This window comes from Stomoxys calcitrans, chromosome 4 (assembly GCF_963082655.1).
Source record: "Stomoxys calcitrans chromosome 4, idStoCalc2.1, whole genome shotgun sequence".
NCBI classification, from domain to species: Eukaryota; Metazoa; Arthropoda; class Insecta; order Diptera; family Muscidae; genus Stomoxys; species Stomoxys calcitrans.
The window spans coordinates 22,276,477-22,295,564 of NC_081555.1; the positions used below are offsets into that span (position 1 = coordinate 22,276,477).

A 19,088-nucleotide genomic window follows, 5' to 3' on the forward strand; every position below is an offset into this window, starting at 1 on the left:
AAATGAATAGATTTAAAAACACCCAAAGAGAGTTTTCTGGAGAATTTCTTAAGTTTTGAAACTATTTATAACAAAATTAAAAAGAAATTCATAAAAAAGATTTAATTTTGTTCATTGTAATTACATCGTCATTTGTTTACCTATTTAATTTTTTTCTTTCATTGTAATTACATTGTCAATCGCTTTAACAATGTCAATAACTTTCTTTCCTCATACACTCATTACTCTAAGTAGCCATTACAAACAGGGCTTTTGATGGCCCACCTTATAACTGTATTTCCACTATGAAATCATCTGAAAGTGCTTACGTCATCCGATGTTTCTCAAAATCAGCTGATTTTGAGCTGATTAAAATGTGAAATTTCACGTAATTTTGTTTATTGTTCGAATCGTTTTCGAATTTCGAACTGCGGAAGGAGTTACAGCGTTATTGACCTTGAAAATGACCTTGAATTTTTACGCCAAAATAGATTTGGTTTTTGTGATGTTTTTCATAGAAAACTTTACAGTATTCTTTCACCACAACGGAAAGAGATTGCACTAATCCGATTTTTTTGCAATAATCTACAATACTGTATACTCAACTCGAAAAATTTTTTCGCATCAAAAATTGAAAAATTTCATAAAAATGCAAAAAAAATAAAATGTGAAATTTCACGTAATTTTGTTTATTGTTCGAATCGTTTTCGAATTTCGAACTGCGAAATGCTGGAAAATGATCGAAATTCGAAAAAATGAAGGAGTTACAGCGTTATTGACCTTGAAAATGACCTTGAATTTTTACGCCAAAATAGATTTGATTTTTGCGATGTTTTTCATAGAAAACTTTACACTATTCCTTCATCCAGCACCACTACGGAAAGAGATTTTCCGCACTAATCCAACGGTGTCTGAAAAATTGTGAAGTTTGCAAAACTAAGGAAGTTACAGCAATTGCAAACTCACGTTGGTTTTTTTGAATTTTTTGGATATTAATAATGCGATTTTGAAGCAATACTCTAAAATTTTCAAGGAAATAGGAAAGAGTATTGTTTCGTCCAGCACCATTACGGAAAGGGATTTTCCTGACGAATCCAACGGTGTCCTTGAAATTCGCAAAACTAAAGATGTTACAGCAACTTCAAACTCACCTCGATTTTTTTTACCATTTTTCCAATATTAATTATGCGATTTTGAGCTTGTTTTTTGAAGAAAAAACATGGGAGTTGCACTAATCCGATTTTTTTGCAATAATCTACAATACTGTATACTCAACTCGAAAAATTTTTTCGCATCAAAAATTGAAAAATTTCATAAGGGGTTAGCCTTTGCTAAAAAAATGCAAAAAAAATTAAATGTGAAATTTCACGTAATTTTGTTTATTGTACGAATCGTTTTCGAATTTCGAACTGCGAAATGCTGGAAAATGATCGAAATTCGAAAAAATGAAGGAGTTACAGCGTTATTGACCTTGAAAATGACCTTGAATTTTTACGCCAAAATAGATTTGATTTTTGCGATGTTTTTCATAGAAAACTTTACACTATTCCTTCATCCAGCACTACTACGGAAAGAGATTTTCCCCACGAATCCAACGGTGTCTGAAAAATTGTGAAGTTTGCAAAACTAAGGAAGTTACAGCAATTGCAAACTCATGTTGGTTTTTTTGAATTTTTTGGATATTAATTATGCGAGTTTGAAGCAATTCTCTAAAGTTTTCAAGGAAATAGGAAAGAGTATTGCTTCGTCCAGCACCATTACAGAAAGGGATTTTCCTGACGAATCCAACGGTGTCCTCAGAATTTTGAAATTCGCAAAACTAACAATGTTACAGCAATTTCAAACTCACCTCGATTATTTTACCATTTTTTCATTATTAATAATGCGATTTTGAGCTTGTTTTTTGAAGAAAAAACATGGGAGTTGCACTAATCCGATTTTTTTGCAATAATCCAAAATACTGTATACTCAACTCGAAAAATTTTTTCGCATCAAAAATTGAAAAATTTCATAAGGGGTTAGCCTTTGCTTAAAAAAATGCAAAAAAAATAAAATGTGAAATTTCACGTAATTTTGTTTATTGTTCGAATCGTTTTCGAATTTCGAACTGCGGAATGCTGGAAATTGATCGAAATTCGAAAAAATGAAGGAGTTACAGCGTTATTGACCATGAAAATGACCTTGAATTTTTACACCAAAATAGATTTGGTTTTTGCGATGTTTTTCATAGAAAACTTTACACTATTCCTTCATCCAGCACCACTACGGAAAGAGATTTTCCCCACTAATCCAACGGTGTCTGAAAAATTTTGAAGTTTGCAAAACTAAGGAAGTTACAGCAATTGCAATCTCACCTTTATTTTTTACGATTTTTCGAATACTAATTATGTCATTTTGAGCTTGTTTTTTGAAGAGAAAACATGGGAGTTGCAATAATCCGATTTTTTTGCAATAATCTTCAATACTTAATACGCAACTCGAAAAATTTGTTAGCACTAAAAATTTAAATTTTTCATAAGGAATTAGCCTATGCTAAAAAATGCAAAAAAATAAAATATGAAATTTTACGTAATTTTGTTTATTGTACGAATCTCCTTCGAATTGCCAACTGCTGAATGCCTCAACATTTTCGATATTCGAAAAAAATTAAGGAAGAATAATTACAGCGTATTTTGCCTAGAAAACTACTTTGAATTTTTACACCTAAAATAATAGATTTTTGCGATGTTTTTCATAGAAAAATTTACATTATTGGCACCATACGTATAGAGATTTTCTGCACGAATCTAACAGTGCCCTCGGAATTAAGAAGTTCCCAAAACTTAGGAAATTACAGCAATTTCAAAGTCACCTTGATATTTTTAACACATTTCAGATATCAATTAGGCCAATTTGAGGTTGTTTTTGAAAAAGAAAAAAAATAGGAGTTGGACTAGACCGAATTTTTGGCAATAATGTTTAATACTGTATAATCCACTCGAAAATTTAATTCGTATTTTATTCTTACTCTTCTTGTTCAAGTGTATTCTTAGTAACTGTTGTCCCTTTTATTTTTTCCACTACTGTATATACAAGACTTGTTGCCAATCAATCTTTTATAAATAGAAAAACTTTACATTATTGCTTCATATGGCACTACTACGGAGAAAGATTTTCCTCACAAATCCAAAGGTGTCCTCAGAATTAAGAAGTTCCCAAAACTCACCTTGATATATAGATTTTTGCAATGTTTTTCATAGAAAACTTTACATTATTGGCACCATACGGATAGAGATTTTCTGCACGAATCGAACAGTGCCCTTGGAATTAAGAAGTTCCCAAAACTTAGGAAATTACAGAAATTTCAAAGTCACCTTGATATTTTTAACATATTTCAGATATCAATTAGGCGAATTTAAGCTTATTTTTGAAAAAGAAAAAAAAACATGGAAGTTGCACTTAACCGAATTTTTTGCAATAATGTTTAATACTGTATAATCCACTCGAAGATTTAATTCGTATTTTGCTCCAACTCTTCTTCAAGTTCAAGTTTATTCTTAGTAACTGTTGTCCCTTTTATTTGTTCCACCACTATATATGTATATGCAAGACTCGACGCCAATCAATCTTTTATAAATAGTTTAAAATTCTCTTCTAGGAAGTGACTCAAAAATATCCTGATTATAACTTCAACTTCAGAACTAATATCTAAACTGAGAGACATGTTGAAACACACTCCTCCCTCAGACTATTGTCGGCTTTGTGTGAAAAGCTGCATTGATGATCAGCGCAGCCTTTATGATGAGTCTGGTCAAGCTAACGCAAATCATGATCTTGTGGGCAGATATTTTACCAACGCAGTGAGTCTTTACTTCGATACACCCTATAAATGAACGAATGAATGATGCATTCCAAATATAACTTCAATGCTTTCAGATGTTGAATATGGAATGGGAGCAAAGACTTCAATACATCTGTGGAAAATGTTGGCTGCATATTTGGGAGTTTCATCATTTCCAGGAGTCGATTATGGAAGTGCAGAAGGGTCTGCACCTTCCTATAGAAGCGGCAAAAGAAGTTGAGAAAGTTGTTAAGATTAAAACTGAGCTGAATATAAATCAGTTGGAAGAACAACCGAAGTTCCATAATTCCCAGGAATTTAGCTCTGGCACTGGAGATTTTATAACACCTACAGTCCTTACCTTTGATATAAAGTCTGAGGAACCTTTAGATCTCAACAGTGATTATGAAGGGATGTCGCCTCAAGATAGCCAAGGACTGATATCCAGTAGAAATGAAACTTCATACGTGATGAATGACGATGACTCTGATGAAGATTTTAGCTCAAGTGATGACCTGCCCCTATCATCTTTCAGGCAGACGAACCTTCTGTCTTCAGATATAGAAGTTCCTGCTACAAAAACATCTGCAGAGGAGTTTGATGAGCTGGTAGCTTTGTGGCGTTCCTCCTTAGAATGTGAAATTTGCCATGAGCTGGTGGCCAGCTATTCCCAGTTGGAGGAACATTTTAGAAAACAACATGCTTCAGAAAATTGTTACCTTAAGTGTTGCCAATTGGCACTGCAAACACGTAACGATATTGGAAACCACATAGACTATCATAATGCCCCGCAGCAGCTAAGATGTGATGCCTGTCGCAAGGCTTACTGTTCGAAGAAATATTTAAGTATGCACAAAACAAATGTCCACACCAGCAGGGGAAAAAATAAAAATGCTAGAGACAGCCAGAAGAGAGTGAAAAGGAAATATCGTTGCCGCTTGTGTTCGAAGGATTTTGCAACGGAAAAACATTTGCATAACCACAATCGAGTGGTTCATAAAACCAAGATTTTTGAATGTAACATTTGTGAAAAATCGTTTATGCGTCCTGGGATACTGCGCAACCATTTGGCTTACCACAAAGGCGAGAAGACGTATCCCTGCTCCTTTTGTGCGAAGGCATTCGCCTGGCGATCTACTTTTTGCCGACATATGAGAAAATCGCATCCTCAGGAATGGAGTAAGACCCCAAGAGAGAGAGAAATGAAAGGGTATCGTCAAGAAACACGAGGAGAGAATATGGTTTATGTTTGTACTTATTGTTACAAGGAGTATGAAAAGCGGGGTTCTATGCGCCATCATGTCCGGCATTGTCATGAAGATCATGAACATCATATACCAATAGAGCCTGAAAAGGGTTGTCGGCGAGAAATTCGGGGAGAAAGCCAGGTCTTTGTTTGCATTTATTGTTCCAAGGAGTATGAGAGGGGTGAGTCCATGAACGCTCATCTCTCCCTATGCCATGGAGACAAAGGATTTTTACCGAAGACCAAAAAGGGGTATCGGCGAGAAACTCGGGGAGAGAATAAGATCTATGTCTGCATGTTATGTTTCAAGGAGTATGATAAGTATACATCCATAAGCGCTCATCTCAAGCGATTCCATGGAGACGACGGATCTTTAGCGAAGCCCAAAAAGGGATATCGGCTAGAAACACGGGGAGAGAAAAAGGTCTTTGTCTGCATTTTTTGTTCCAAGGAATATGAACATCAGAGTCCCATGATCAATCACCTCAAACGATTTCATAAAGACCAAGGATCTTTAGCGAAGCCTAAAAAGGGGTATCGGCTAGAAACTCGGGGAGAGAAAAAGTTCCATGTCTGCATTTTTTGTTCCAAGCAATATGAACATCGGAGTTCCATGATCTATCATCTCCAACGATTCCATAGAGACCAAGATTCTTTAGCGAAGCAGGCATCAATAAACTCTGAGCCCACAATGCCAGCCCAAAATGGGCAGCAACCGATTCATAGTCGAAGGATTATGGGGTCGAAGACAACTGATGTAACCAACATAACACCTAATGGTGATACGACGAGTAAAGTAGGAGACGGGGAAGAAGCTTCATTGATGGCCTCTTTGGAGGGAAAAGAGTTGAAAGATGAAAAAGCAACAAGGGCTTATATGAAGACCGAACAATTTGCAGCTGAAATACATGCCTTGGGTAATGAGCAAATAGATGCAACAGATATACCAACCGAATTTGAAGAGGCCACCTGGGAGAGTGAAGAATTCATAAAATCCGAAGCAGAAGAATTTATTGAGCTGTAAACAGAGGATTACGAGCTAAGCTGAATTTGATATGCTAAGTGACCAGGGAAGGCTCTTGTGGCAACCAAATATCTACATTCATTTAAATACTAAGCTAAAGAACACTGAAAAAAAGTTGGCCGAAAATTTAAGATATTTCCTTATTCGTAGGATTTTAGCAAGGAAAACAAGTCAAAGAACCAAAACTTTAAAATAAAGACGTTATGCTTAAATTAAATTTTCTATTAACTAACGGACATGACCAACCGTTTCAAATTGTGTTCGCTAATTTTTGCTTGTTGAACTTCATAGATGACTGTCTAATTAATATATTTTTTAAAACTTCTTCTCTTAAACTTATCATCTTAAACAAAAAAACTTGATTAATTAAAAAAAATAAAAAAAATGAGAAAACATTAATTGGAGTTTTTGGGTTTATCAGATTATGATTTCAATTATAAAAACATGCGCATGAACGCTATTTCATCGAAAGAATGAGCAGAGACATTGGTGACGCAGAATGTCAGGTCCAAAATAGTCACTGTCACGAATAAATTTTAATCAAAAAATTTTCTCAAAATGAACTTCTAATGGAAGACTATGCAAAAATTGTATACTAAAGGGAAATTATGTAAAAAATTTTACACATATAGAAAATTTGTACAATGGTTGCCAAAAAAAAAAACAAAAAAATTTAAAAAAAATAACAAAAAAAAAATATATGAAAAATAAAAACAAAAAAATTTAAATATTTAAAAAATAATAAAAAAAAAATCCAAATAAAAAAGTAAAAAAGAAATTGAAAAAAGGGAAAACCAAAAAATAAGAGTAGACAAAAAATAAAAATAGAAAAGAAAAAAAAATATTAAAATAATGTAAAGAAATATTAAAAAATATATATTTATGTATAAAAAAAATAAAAACGAGTTTTATGCGCGGTATCTCTTTTTAGGCAAACAAAGAATATTGAGTAAGAACTGTTATGCTATTAGGGCCTTATCAATTTATTGTCCGATTCGGACCATAAATGAATGCTGAACATTATAGAAGTAGAAGTCATTGTGTAATATTTCAGTGCATTCGGATACGAATTGCGACCTGTAGGGGCTCAAGAAGCAAAATCGGGAGATAGGTTTATATGGGAGATGTATCAAGCTACTGATCGATTCAGACCATATTAGACATGAATGTTGAAAGTCATGAGAGAAGCAGTTGTTCAAAATTTCTGCCAAATCGAATGAGTATTGCGCCCTCTAGAGGCTCAAGCAATCAAGATCTCAGATCGGTTTATATGGCAGCTATATCAGGTTATGTACCGATTTGCGCCATACTTATCACAGTTATTGGAAATCATAACATCTCATGCAAAATTTCAGCCAAATCGGATGAGAATTGCGCGCTCTATTGGCTCAAGAAGTCTAAATCCAAGATCGATTTATATGACAGCTATACCAGATTATAAACCGGTATGAATCATACTTAGCACAGTTGTTGGAAGTGATACCAAAACACTAAGTGCAAAATTTCAGACAAATCGGATGAGAATTGCGCCCTCTAGAGGCTCAAAAAGTCCCTACCCAAGATCGGTTTATATGGCAGCTATAACAAAACATGGACCGATATGGACCATACTTAGCGCAGTTGTTAGAAGTGATACCAAAACACCACGTGCAAAATTTCAATCAACTCGGACGAGAATTGCGCCCTCTAGAAGTCAAGACCCAAGGTCGGTTTGTATGGCAGCTATATCAAAACATGGACCGGTTTGGCCCATTTACAATCCCAACCGACCTACACTAATAAAAAGTATTTGGGCAAAATTTCAAGCGGCTAGCTTTACTCCTTCGAAAGTTATCGTGACGGACATGGCTAGATCGACTTAAAATGACATGACGATCAAGAATATATTTACTTTATAGGGGTCTCAGATTCATATTTCGAGATGTTACAAACAGAATGATGAAATTAGTATACCCCCATCCTATGGTGGAGGATATAAAAAAAATGCAACACAAGGGTTGTCCAATCCCGAAATATAAAAGGCAACCTTCGTATCATGACAAGAGTCAGGGCTAGAGGCAGGCAAGACCCGAGGCATATAATGCCAATTGGTCTTGCCAAATGATGTTTTTATGTAGGGAAAAGAGAAATGCCCATAATTTATTGCTATTAATTTAATTCTGAAAGTTCTATAGGATATTTTACGTTTGAAATGTTGTAAAATTTAGTCTATTGATATTGCTGACACAAAGCCTTTTATGAATCATTCAAAATTCTTTTTTAGGCAGTTTCCAATCTGTAAAGCTAAAGACATGTTGAAAAACCCTCCTCCCTCGGACTATTGTCGGCTGTGTGCAAAAAGCTGCAATGATGACCAGCGCAGCCTCTACGATGAGACAGGTCAAGCTAACACAAACCATGATCTTGTGGGCAAATATTTCAACAACGCAGTGAGTCTACTCTCTGATACACCCACTAAATGAATGAACGAATGATGACTTCCGAATAAACATATCTTCAATGCTTTCAGATGTTGAATATGGAATGGGAGAGACGACTCCAATACATCTGTGGAAAATGTTGGTTGCATATCTGGGAGTTTCATCAATTCCAGGAGTCTATAGTTGAGGTGCAGAAGGGTCTGCACCTTCCTATAGAAGCGGCAAAAGACGTGGCGGAAGTTGTTAAGATTAAAACTGAGATGAGTATAAATCAGCTGGAAGACCTGGAAGTTAGCGCTAGCACTGAAGTTTTAATGAAACCTACAGCCCTTGCCTTTGAAATAAAAACTGAAGAGCCTTTGGATCTCAACAATGATTACGAAGGCATGTCTCCTCAGACCCAGTATACGGATGAAGAAATGTCTAGTGGCAAAGAAACTACATCCTTGATGAATGATGATGAACCCAATGAAGATTATAGCTCGAATGATGACCTGCCCTTAACATCCTTCGGACAGAAAAGCCTTTCCTCTACAGAAAGTAAAGTTCCTGCTACAAAAAGGTCTGTGGAGCAGTTTGATGAGTTGGTAGCTTTGTGGCGTTCCTGCTTGAAATGTGATATTTGTCATCAGCTGATGCCCAGCTATTCCCAGTTGGAGGAACATTTTAGAAATAACCATGCTTCAGAAAGTTGTTACCTTATGTGTTGCCAATTGAGGTTGCAAACACGTTACGATATTGAAAACCACATGCACTATCACAATGCCCCACAGCAGCTTAGATGTGATGCCTGTTGCAAGGCTTTCCGTTTGGAGAGATATTTAAAAGCTCACAAAAAGAAAATCCACACCAGCAAGGGAGAAGATAAAAATGCTAAACCCAGCGAGAGTAGATCGCAAGGGAAATATCGTTGCGGCAAATGCTCGAAGGCCTTTGCAAGAAAAAAGAGTTTGACCCAACACATTCGTAATGCCCATAAACCCAAGATGTTGGAATGTAACATTTGTGAAAAATCCTTTGTGCGTCCCTATGCACTGCGCGAGCATTTGGCCAGCCACAAAGGCGAGAAGACGCATGCCTGCTCTTTTTGTGCCGAGACATTTACCTGCCGATCTTATTTGCGTCGGCATATGAGAATATATCATGCCCAGGAATGGAATAAGATGCAAAGCGAGGCGGCTCAAAGAGAGACCCCAAAAGGATATCGCATAGAATACCGAGGAAGTGGTATGGTCTATGTTTGCATCTATTGTTCCGAGGAGTACGAAAATCCACCAATCAATCATATCAATGAATGTCAAAGAGACAATGCATTAACAGAGCCTAAAACGGGGTATCGCCGAGAAACTCGGGGAGAGAGTATTGTGTATATTTGCATTTATTGCTCCAAGGAATATGAAAAGCGGCAATCCATGTACAATCATCTCTACCGATGTCAAAGAGACGATGTTCCAATAGATCCCAAAAAGAGTTATCGGCGAGAAACTCGGGGCAAGAGTATGGTTTATATTTGCATTCATTGCTCCAAGGAATATGAAAAGCGGTATTCCATATACAATCACATTAGGCGATGTCAACAAGACGATAGACAAATAGAGCCTAGAAGGGGATATCGGCGAGAAACTCGGGGAGAGCATAAAGTCTATGTTTGCATTTTTTGTTCCAAGGAGTATGACAAGTGGCAATCCATGAACAATCATATGTACCGATTGCACAGAGACGAAGCATCCTTGGCGAAGCAGGCACCAAAAATTTCTAAACCCCCAGTGCCAACTATGCAGCAGCAAACGATTCGTAATCGAAGAGTTCGAAAACTAAAACGGATTACAGCACCGCAAACAAGTAATGTAGCCAACAAAACACCAGATGGTGATAACTTAAAAGAGCTGGGCAAAGAAGGAGAAGAAGAAGAAAATACATTGATGCCCCCTATGGAGGGAACAGAAATGAAAGATGACAATGCAGCAAGGACTTATGTGAAGACCGAACAATTTTCAGCTGACACAAATGCCTTGGGAAATGAGGAAATGAAAGTGAATGAACATGATGTGCCACCAGAGTTTGAAGTTACAACCTGGGAAAGTGAAGAATTCATAAAATCCGAAAGAGAATTTATTTAACTATAAGCAGAAGAAGAATATTGACAAAACATTACAGAGAAAAATTCCATAGTTTCTTATATAAGCCACAATTTTGCTGCTCCAAATCTTTATAAATTACTTTTGTTTGCTTGAGACATTCAACGAGCTGATTGGGATATTCAGCAGATTTTCATATATCAAGTAAGGGAAAGCCCTCCACAAACAGCTGGGGTTTCTTCTACAGAATCAGCTGACTTTCATAGATTAATGTGTGTAAATCAGCTGTTTTTTGACGGGAAACAGTTGTTTTGGATGACATACGCTCATTTGAACAGATTTAGCTTTAGCATATTTTTGTTAACGCATACTTTTCAAAATACAAAGAAACTATTTTTAGAATAATTGTAGTAACCATAACAATTATGTGTGAAAAAAATAAAGGTCTGGCTATGCTCTCGTAAACATACCGTAAATGTAGGAAAACGTATCAGCTGTTTTGTTTTGCTTTATGAAAAAACACATGCCAACGATTACCGAACGTCTGTCGACCGTAACCGGAAAGTAAAATTCAATGAAAACAAAATTTTACGTTCCGTTTTCGTGCCAACTGATAAAATTTGAAGTTTGAAGAAATTTTAAACCAAAAATGTATGTTTAGAGAATTGTCATCTTCTATACTATTGGGTTGCCCAAAAAGTAATTGCGGATTTTTTAAAAGAAAGTAAATGCATTTTTAATAAAACTTAGAATGAACTTTAATCAAATATACTTTTTTACACTTTTTTCTAAAGCAAGCTAAAAGTAACAGCTGATAACTGACAGAAGAAAGAATGCATTTACAGAGTCACAAGCCGTTGAAAAAATTTGTCAACGCCGACTGTATGAAAAATTCGCAATTACTTTTTGGTCAACCCAATATTTATTGTTAATAATTAAGCTTGAATGGGTAGCCTACCATGAAAAGGTGGTCAGTCTGATCGGTTATAAAAAGTAAATCAAAAAGGGAGACATATGTGATTACTAGAAGAGATTAGGGGGTAAACGCCAATACGGCGCTGTCGTATCGGCTCATCCATGTTAGCACTGTGTCGTGAAACTGGGGTCTATTCAGGGATTCCACACACTTCGCCAGGCACTTCGACCTCACTGTACGGCATCGAAAACTAATAACTACTTATTTTTAGGCATTGTTTCTAATTACTTTTATAGGGAGATGTCCTAGGTGGTAACTCCTTCCGCACAAGCATACCAATAGTTTAAAAATAAGTACTTATGTCTAAGCATACAAGTTGTCAAAAAATAATGACATATTATCTTAGTTCAATGTTACTAGGAAATAACTACTTAGACTCAAACATGTTCGCGCCTTTCCCCACCACCACATTCTAAATGCTCAGTTTCTTTGAAGACGACAAATTTTATATGAATAATTCAAATTATAAATTACATTAAAACTTTATCTTTATCGCAGCCGAGAGTTGAACCAAGAACCTTTCGTATTCAAAGCAGACGCTCCACGCATTCATCCACATTACTATTGTTTGTTGTTGTTGTTTATTATGACTTCCAACAACTGTGCCGAATATGGTTTAAATCGCTCTATAACCTTATATAGCTGCCATATAAACCGATCTTGGGTCTTGACTTCTTGAACCACTGGAGGGCGCCATTCTTATCCGATTTAGCTGAAACTTAGCATGAAGTTGTTTGTTATGACTTCCAACAACTGGACCAAATATGGATCAAATCGGTCTATAACCTGATATAGCTGCCATATAAACCGATCTCCCAGTTTGACGTTTTGAGCCTCTAGAGGGCGCAATTCTTATCCGATTTGGCTGAAATTTAGCAAGAAATTGTTTGTTATGACTTCCAGCAACTGTGCATAATAGGGATCAAATCGGTCTATAACCTGATATATAGGGTGATTTTTTTGAGGTTAGGATTTTCATGCATTAGTATTTGACAGATCACGTGGGATTTCAGACATGGTGTCAAAGAGAAAGATGCTCAGTACGCTTTGACATTTCATCATGAATAGACTTACTAACGAGCAACGCTTGCAAATCATTGAATTTTATTACCAAAATCAGTTATTACCAAATCCTAGTGGTACTAAGTTGTGTCGCTTTGCGGCAAGCCATTCGGACTCGCCAATAAAATGTAGGTCAACGTAGGTAGGTAACGGACAGCACTCATGGGTATGAGATAATTTTGCCCGCAGTTTCTTAATGGCATTTTGATCAATACCAAGGTTATAATAATGATTTTTTCTATTATTACAAATAAGTGCTTATTCTAGAGCTTCATCGAATGTTGTATGTAATGACATTAGTACTACCGGCAACACAGATGGTATTCCTGTTGATAACTCGTTATATTTTAACAGCAAGTAAATCTAAGTGTAATGAGTTATTCATTATTTTACATGCCAAAAATAATGACATGTACTTACCAAGTTTTTGCTGGGTATCAATAAGACTTCTTGGGCTATAAGTTTATAATTTAAAAAAAATTGTTTTGGGGCCTAATTTGTAAATCTTGTACAGGTACTTCTTATTGTCATTGGGGATTAGAAATGGGTCATTTCTATCGGTTAAGATTTGGATATAACTCCCATATAAACCGATATCCCAATTTACCATTTTGAGCCCCTAGAAACAGCTATTGTTATCCAATTTGTCTGAAATTTTGCAACTAGAGTTCTGTTCCGATTTCCAACAACCACAGTCTATAACCTGATATAGCTCCCATATGAACGGTTTCCCAAACAAAATAATATAAAATAAAACAAGTAAAAGCGTGCTAAGTTCGGCCGGGCCGAATCTTATATACCCTCCACCATGGATCGCATTTGTCGAGTTCTTTTCCCAGCATCTCTTCTTAGGCAAAAAAGGATATAAGAAAAGAGTTGCTCTGCTATTAAAACGATATCAAGATATGGTCCGGTTCGGACCACAATTAAATTATATGTTGGAGACCTGTGTAAAATTTCAGCCAATTCGTATAAGAATTGCGCCCATTGGGGCTCACGAAGTAAAATAGAGAGAACGATTTATATGGGATCTGTATCAGGCTATAGACCGATTCAGAACATAATAAACACGTTTGTTGATGGTCATGAGAGGATCCGTCGTACAAAATTTCAGGCATATCGGATAATAATTGCGACCTCTAGGGTCAAGAAGTCAAGATCCCAGATCGGTTTATATGGCAGCTATATCAGGTTATGAACCGATTTGAACCTTATTTGACACAGTTGTTGAAAGTAAAAATAAAATACTTCATGCAAAATTTCAGCCAAATCGGATAGGAATTGCGACCTCTAGAAGCTCAAGAAGTCAAATCCCCAGATCTGTTTATATGACAGCTATATCAGGTTATGGACCGATTTCAACCATACTTGGCACAGTTGTTGGATATCATAACGAAATACATGGTGCCAAAATTCATTGCGCACTCTAGAGGCTCAAGAAGTCAAGACCCAAGATCGGTTTATATGGCAGCTATATCAGGTTATGGACCGATTTAAACCATACTTGGCACAGTTGTTGGGTATCATAACAAAACACGTCGTGCGAAATTCCATTTCAATCGGATAAGAATTGCGCCCTCTAGAGGCTCAAGAAGTCAAGACCCAAGATCGGTTTATATGGCAGCTATATCAAAACATGGACCGATATGGCCCATTTACAATACCAACCGACCTACACTAATAAGAAGTATTTGTGCAAAATTTCAAGCGGCTAGCTTTACTCCTTCGGAAGTTAGCGTGCTTTCGACCGACAGACGGACGGACGGACGGACAGACGGACGGACAGACGGACGGACAGACGGACGGACAGACGGACGGACATGGCTAGATCGACATAAAATGTCGCGACGATCAAGAATATATATACTTTATGGGGTCTCAGACGAATATTTCGAGTAGTTACAAACAGAATGACGAAATTAGTATACCCCCCATCTTATGGTGGAGGGTATAATAAAATAAGCTGCGTTACACTGGGACCTCAAAATAGCTCTCTTTGAAGTTAATGAAACTGAAATGAGCTTCCAATGGATAATAGTGCCAATTGGTCTTACCAAATGGTCTTTCTCTGGAAGGAATAAGAAATGCTAAAAATTTATAGCCTCAATTTGTAAAGGTTCTAAAATAGTGAATCATAATCTCTCCATTGAGTTTGAAATATTGTAAAAACTTTATCTACATATAGCTGATATGGCGCAGACACAAAACCTTTTATGAATCATTCAAAATTCTCTTTTAGGAAGTTATTCAAAACCACCAAGTTACCACAAGCTAAGAACTAATCCCAAAATTGAAAGACATGTTGAGACAACCCCCTCCCTCAGACCATTGTCGGCTCTGTGTAAAAAGCTGCAATGATTACCAGCACAGTCTCTATGATGAGACAGGTCAAGCTAATGCGAACCATGATCTTTTGAGCAAATATTTTACCAACGCAGTGAGTCTCCTCTCTGATACATCCAATGAATGAATGATGACTTTCAAATATATCTTCAATGCTTTCAGATGTTGAATATGGAATGGGAGCAATGTCTTCAATACATTTGTGGGAAATGTTGGCAGCATATCTGTGAGTTCCATCAATTCCAGCAGCTAGTTATAGAGGCACAGAAGGGCCTACACCTGAAAGAAGTTGGGGAAGTTATGATCAAGTCTGAGGAAAATTTAAATCAGCAAGAAGTACATCTGCAGTTGCATAATGCCCAGAAAATTAGCGCTAGCACTGAAGATTTGATGAAACCTACGGAAGGAGAAATGGAGTGGCATAATGCCCAGGAATTTAGCTTTAGCACTGAAGATTTGGTGAAACCTACAGCCCTTGCCTTTGATATAAAAACTGAAGAACCTTTGGATCTCCATAGTGATTATGATGGGATGTCGCCTGAGGCTAGCCAAGGCCAGTTTACGGATGAAGAAATGTCTCTGATGTCCAGTAGAAACGAAAATACATCATTGATGAATGACGATGCATCCAATGAAGACTATAGCTCAAGTGATGATCTGCCCTTGTCAGCTGTCAATCTTTCCTCATCAGTTAAAACGGTTCTTGATGTCAACAAGTTTATTGAGGAGTTCGATGACATAGTAGCTTTGTGGCGATCCTCCTTAAAATGTGAAATTTGTCATCAGCTGGTGGCCAGTTATTCGCAGTTGAAAGAACATTTTGGCAAAAACCATGCTCCAGAAGGTTGTTACCTTATGTGTTGCCAATTGAGGTTGGAAACTCGTTACGATATTAACAGACACATACGCTATCATAATGCGCCGCAACACCTGAAATGTGAGGCCTGTTGCAAGGCTTTCCGTGTACGAGCATATTTAAAACATCACCAAAGGAGAGTCCACACCAGCAAGGCAAAAGATACAAATTCTAAAGATACCAAGAAGTTGGAAGGGAAATATAGTTGCTGCAATTGCATGAAGACGTTTGCAACGCGAAATCAATTGACCCAACACAAACGTATCCATAAACCTAAGAAATTTGAATGTGACTTTTGTGAGAAACCCTTTGTGGGTCGCATTGCATTGCTTGAGCATATGGATAGCCACACAGGCGAAAAGACACATGCCTGCTCCTTTTGTTCCAAGGCATTTACCAGGCGATATAATTTATGGGACCATATGAAAAAATATCATCCTCATGAATGGAGTAAGGCCCAAAGAGAGACTCCGCATGTGGCTAGCGACATAGGCGAGAAGGCGCATGCCTGCTCCCTTTGCCCCAAATCATATACCTGCCGACCTAATTTTCGAAGACATATGAGGACTTGTCATCCACAGGAATGGAATGAGATGAGGCCCCAAAGTGTAACTCCGAAAGAGAAAGGGTATCGGCGAGAAACTCGAGGAGAGAGTAATGTTTACGTTTGTACTCGTTGTTCCAAGGAGTATGGAAAACAGTATGCCATATACAAACATGTCAGACGATGTCAAGGCGACTATAGACCAATAGAGGCTAAAAAGGGTTATCGGCGAGAAACTCGGGGAGGGCATAAGGTATATGTTTGCATTTTTTGTGACAAGGAGCATGCAAAGTGGACACCCATGCACTATCATCTCTATAAATTCCATAGAGACGAAGAATCTTTGGCGAAGCAGCCACCAATAATTACTGAACCTCCAGTGCCAGCTGAGCAGCAGCAACCGATTCATAGTCAAGGAACTCGAATTAGTCAAGACTCACTGGACACCAGGATTATTGGGTCGAAGAAGACAACTGATGTAACCAACAAAACACTAGATCAGCTGGACAAAGAAAGAGAAAAAGAAGAAGAAGATACATTGATGGCCTCTAAGAAGGAAATACAATTGGAAGATGCATATGCTGCAAGCACTAAAGTGAAGACCGAACAATTTTCAGCTGATACAAATGCCTTGGGAAATGAGGAAATCAATGAAAATGATATGCCACCAGAATTTGGAGATGCCAACGGGGAAAGTGAACAATTCATAAAATCCGAAAAAGAATTTATTGAGCTATAAGCAGAGATTTAAAACCTTAAAAAATATTTACATATATAACAGCGAAAAATTGCTTATCTTTGATGCCGAAAATCTTTACAAATGACTTTTGTTCGCTTGAGACATACAAACATATGTTTTCTCACTACGAAATCAGCTGATTTTGATATACCAAGGCAGGGAAAGCCATATAAACGGCTGCTTTGCCACTCTATAATCAGCTGACTTTTAAGTATAAATTTGTAGGCAGATCTATTAACCAGCTTTTTCTTAAACCCGGTTTTCGAACTATACGAAAAATGCAGTTTTTTTAAAAAACCGGTTTAAGTTATTTCTTAAGAAACCGGTTAAACCAGTTATTTTTTTTCTATAAAAGTAAAGCCTTATAAGATTTTATAAATAAACCTTAGATAAAGCTAAAAGTCGACCAGCGTATGTTTTTCTCAGTGTTTGAGACTACAATGATTTACGACGGAGACAACACCTAACGGGAAACGTTTCGCTAAAATTTTCCCAAAGAACAATTTTTTATGAAATTTTCTGAAAAGAGGAAATTTTAACCAAGTTTTCTATAAAGGCAAAAGTTTAACAATATTTTCTTTTAGACAAAATTTTATTAAAAAATTATCCTAAGATAAGATATTGATAAAATTGTCTTTTTTTTAATTTTTTAAAGAAAAATTTTATGACATTTGTATACCCTACACCACCCCTATGGTACAGGGTATTATAGATTTGTGCATTTGTTTGCAATGCTAAGAAGGAGAAGAGCCAGACTCATTGATAAGTATACCGATCGACACAGAATCACTTTCTGATTCGATTTGGTACTGTCCGTCTGTGAGTCCATGTATTCTTGTAATCAAAAGTGCAGGTCGTATATGTTGTCCAATCATAACGAAATATTGCACATATCATTTTTTTGGCCCAAGGACGAACGCTATTGATTGTGGCAAAAATCTATTCAGATTTAGATATAGCTCTCATATATATGTGTCGCCCGATTGGCACTTTAATGAACGTAGTAACTACAATTTTCAACCGATTTGCACAAAATATGGCACAGACAGTTTTGTTTTTGATCCTAACATATCTGCAAAATTTTATCAAAATCGGTTCAGATTTAGATATAGCTCCCATATATATGTATCGCCCGATTTACACTTAAATGGCCATAGTAGCTACAATTTTCAACCGTTCTGCACAAAATTTGCCACGAAATTTTTTGTTACTGACCTAAACATATCTGCAAAACTTTATTTAAAATCGGTTCAGATTTAGATATAGCTCCCATATATATGTATCGCCCGATTTGTACTTAAATGGCCGTAGAGCTACAATTTTCAACCGATTTGCACACAATATGGCACAGACAGTTTTGTTTTTGATCCTTATATATCTGCGAGATTTCACCAAAATCGGTTCAGATTTGGATATAGCTCCCATATATATGTATCGCCCGATTTACACTTCTATGACCGTAGTAGCTACAATTTTCAACCGTTCTGCACAAAATTTGCCACGAAATTTTTTGTTACTGACCTAAACATATCTGCAAAATTTAATCAAAATCGGTTCAGATTCAGATATAGCTCCCATATATATGTATCGCCCCATTTGTACTTAAATGGCCGCAGTATCTACAATTTCAAACCAATCTGCAGAAAATTTGGTACGTATAGTTTTGTTGCTGATCCTTATATATCTGCGAGATTTCACCAAAATCGGTCCAGATTTGGATATTACTCCCATGTATATGTATCGCATGATTTACACTTATATGACTGTAATAAACAGAATTTGTAACCGATCTGCACAAAATTTGGCACGGATTGTTTTGTTACGGATCTTAACATATCGGCGAGATTTCATCAACTTCGTTTAAAATTTGGATGTAGCACCCATAATTATTTATCGCCAGATTTGGACTTATATGGCCGCAGCAACAATAATTTTCAATCGATCTGTTTGAAGGTCGGTTCAGATTTAAATATAGCTCTCATATACATATTTATTTATATA

At 36.6% G+C, this 19,088-nt stretch overlaps 2 protein-coding genes across 2 annotated transcripts; both read left to right on the plus strand.

Moving 5' to 3' along the window:
* Positions 1–8,506: 8,506 nt before the first annotated feature.
* Positions 8,507–11,043, plus strand: LOC106084827 (zinc finger protein 271-like). Its single transcript, XM_013248762.2, has one exon. The coding sequence runs from the start codon at positions 8,579–8,581 to the stop codon at positions 10,607–10,609; it is 2,031 nt and encodes a 676-aa protein (XP_013104216.2). The 5' UTR covers positions 8,507–8,578; the 3' UTR covers positions 10,610–11,043.
* A 4,005-nt stretch (positions 11,044–15,048) lies between these two features.
* Positions 15,049–17,553, plus strand: LOC106084848 (zinc finger protein 271-like). Its single transcript, XM_013248782.2, has one exon. The coding sequence runs from the start codon at positions 15,072–15,074 to the stop codon at positions 17,085–17,087; it is 2,016 nt and encodes a 671-aa protein (XP_013104236.2). The 5' UTR covers positions 15,049–15,071; the 3' UTR covers positions 17,088–17,553.
* Positions 17,554–19,088: the final 1,535 nt, after the last annotated feature.

Excerpts from the sequence above, each read along its gene's own strand:
- LOC106084827 (XM_013248762.2), top strand. The coding sequence starts at position 8,579 with ATGTTGAATATGGAATGGGAGAGACGACTCCAATACATCTGTGGAAAA.
- LOC106084848 (XM_013248782.2), top strand. The coding sequence starts at position 15,072 with ATGAATGATGACTTTCAAATATATCTTCAATGCTTTCAGATGTTGAAT.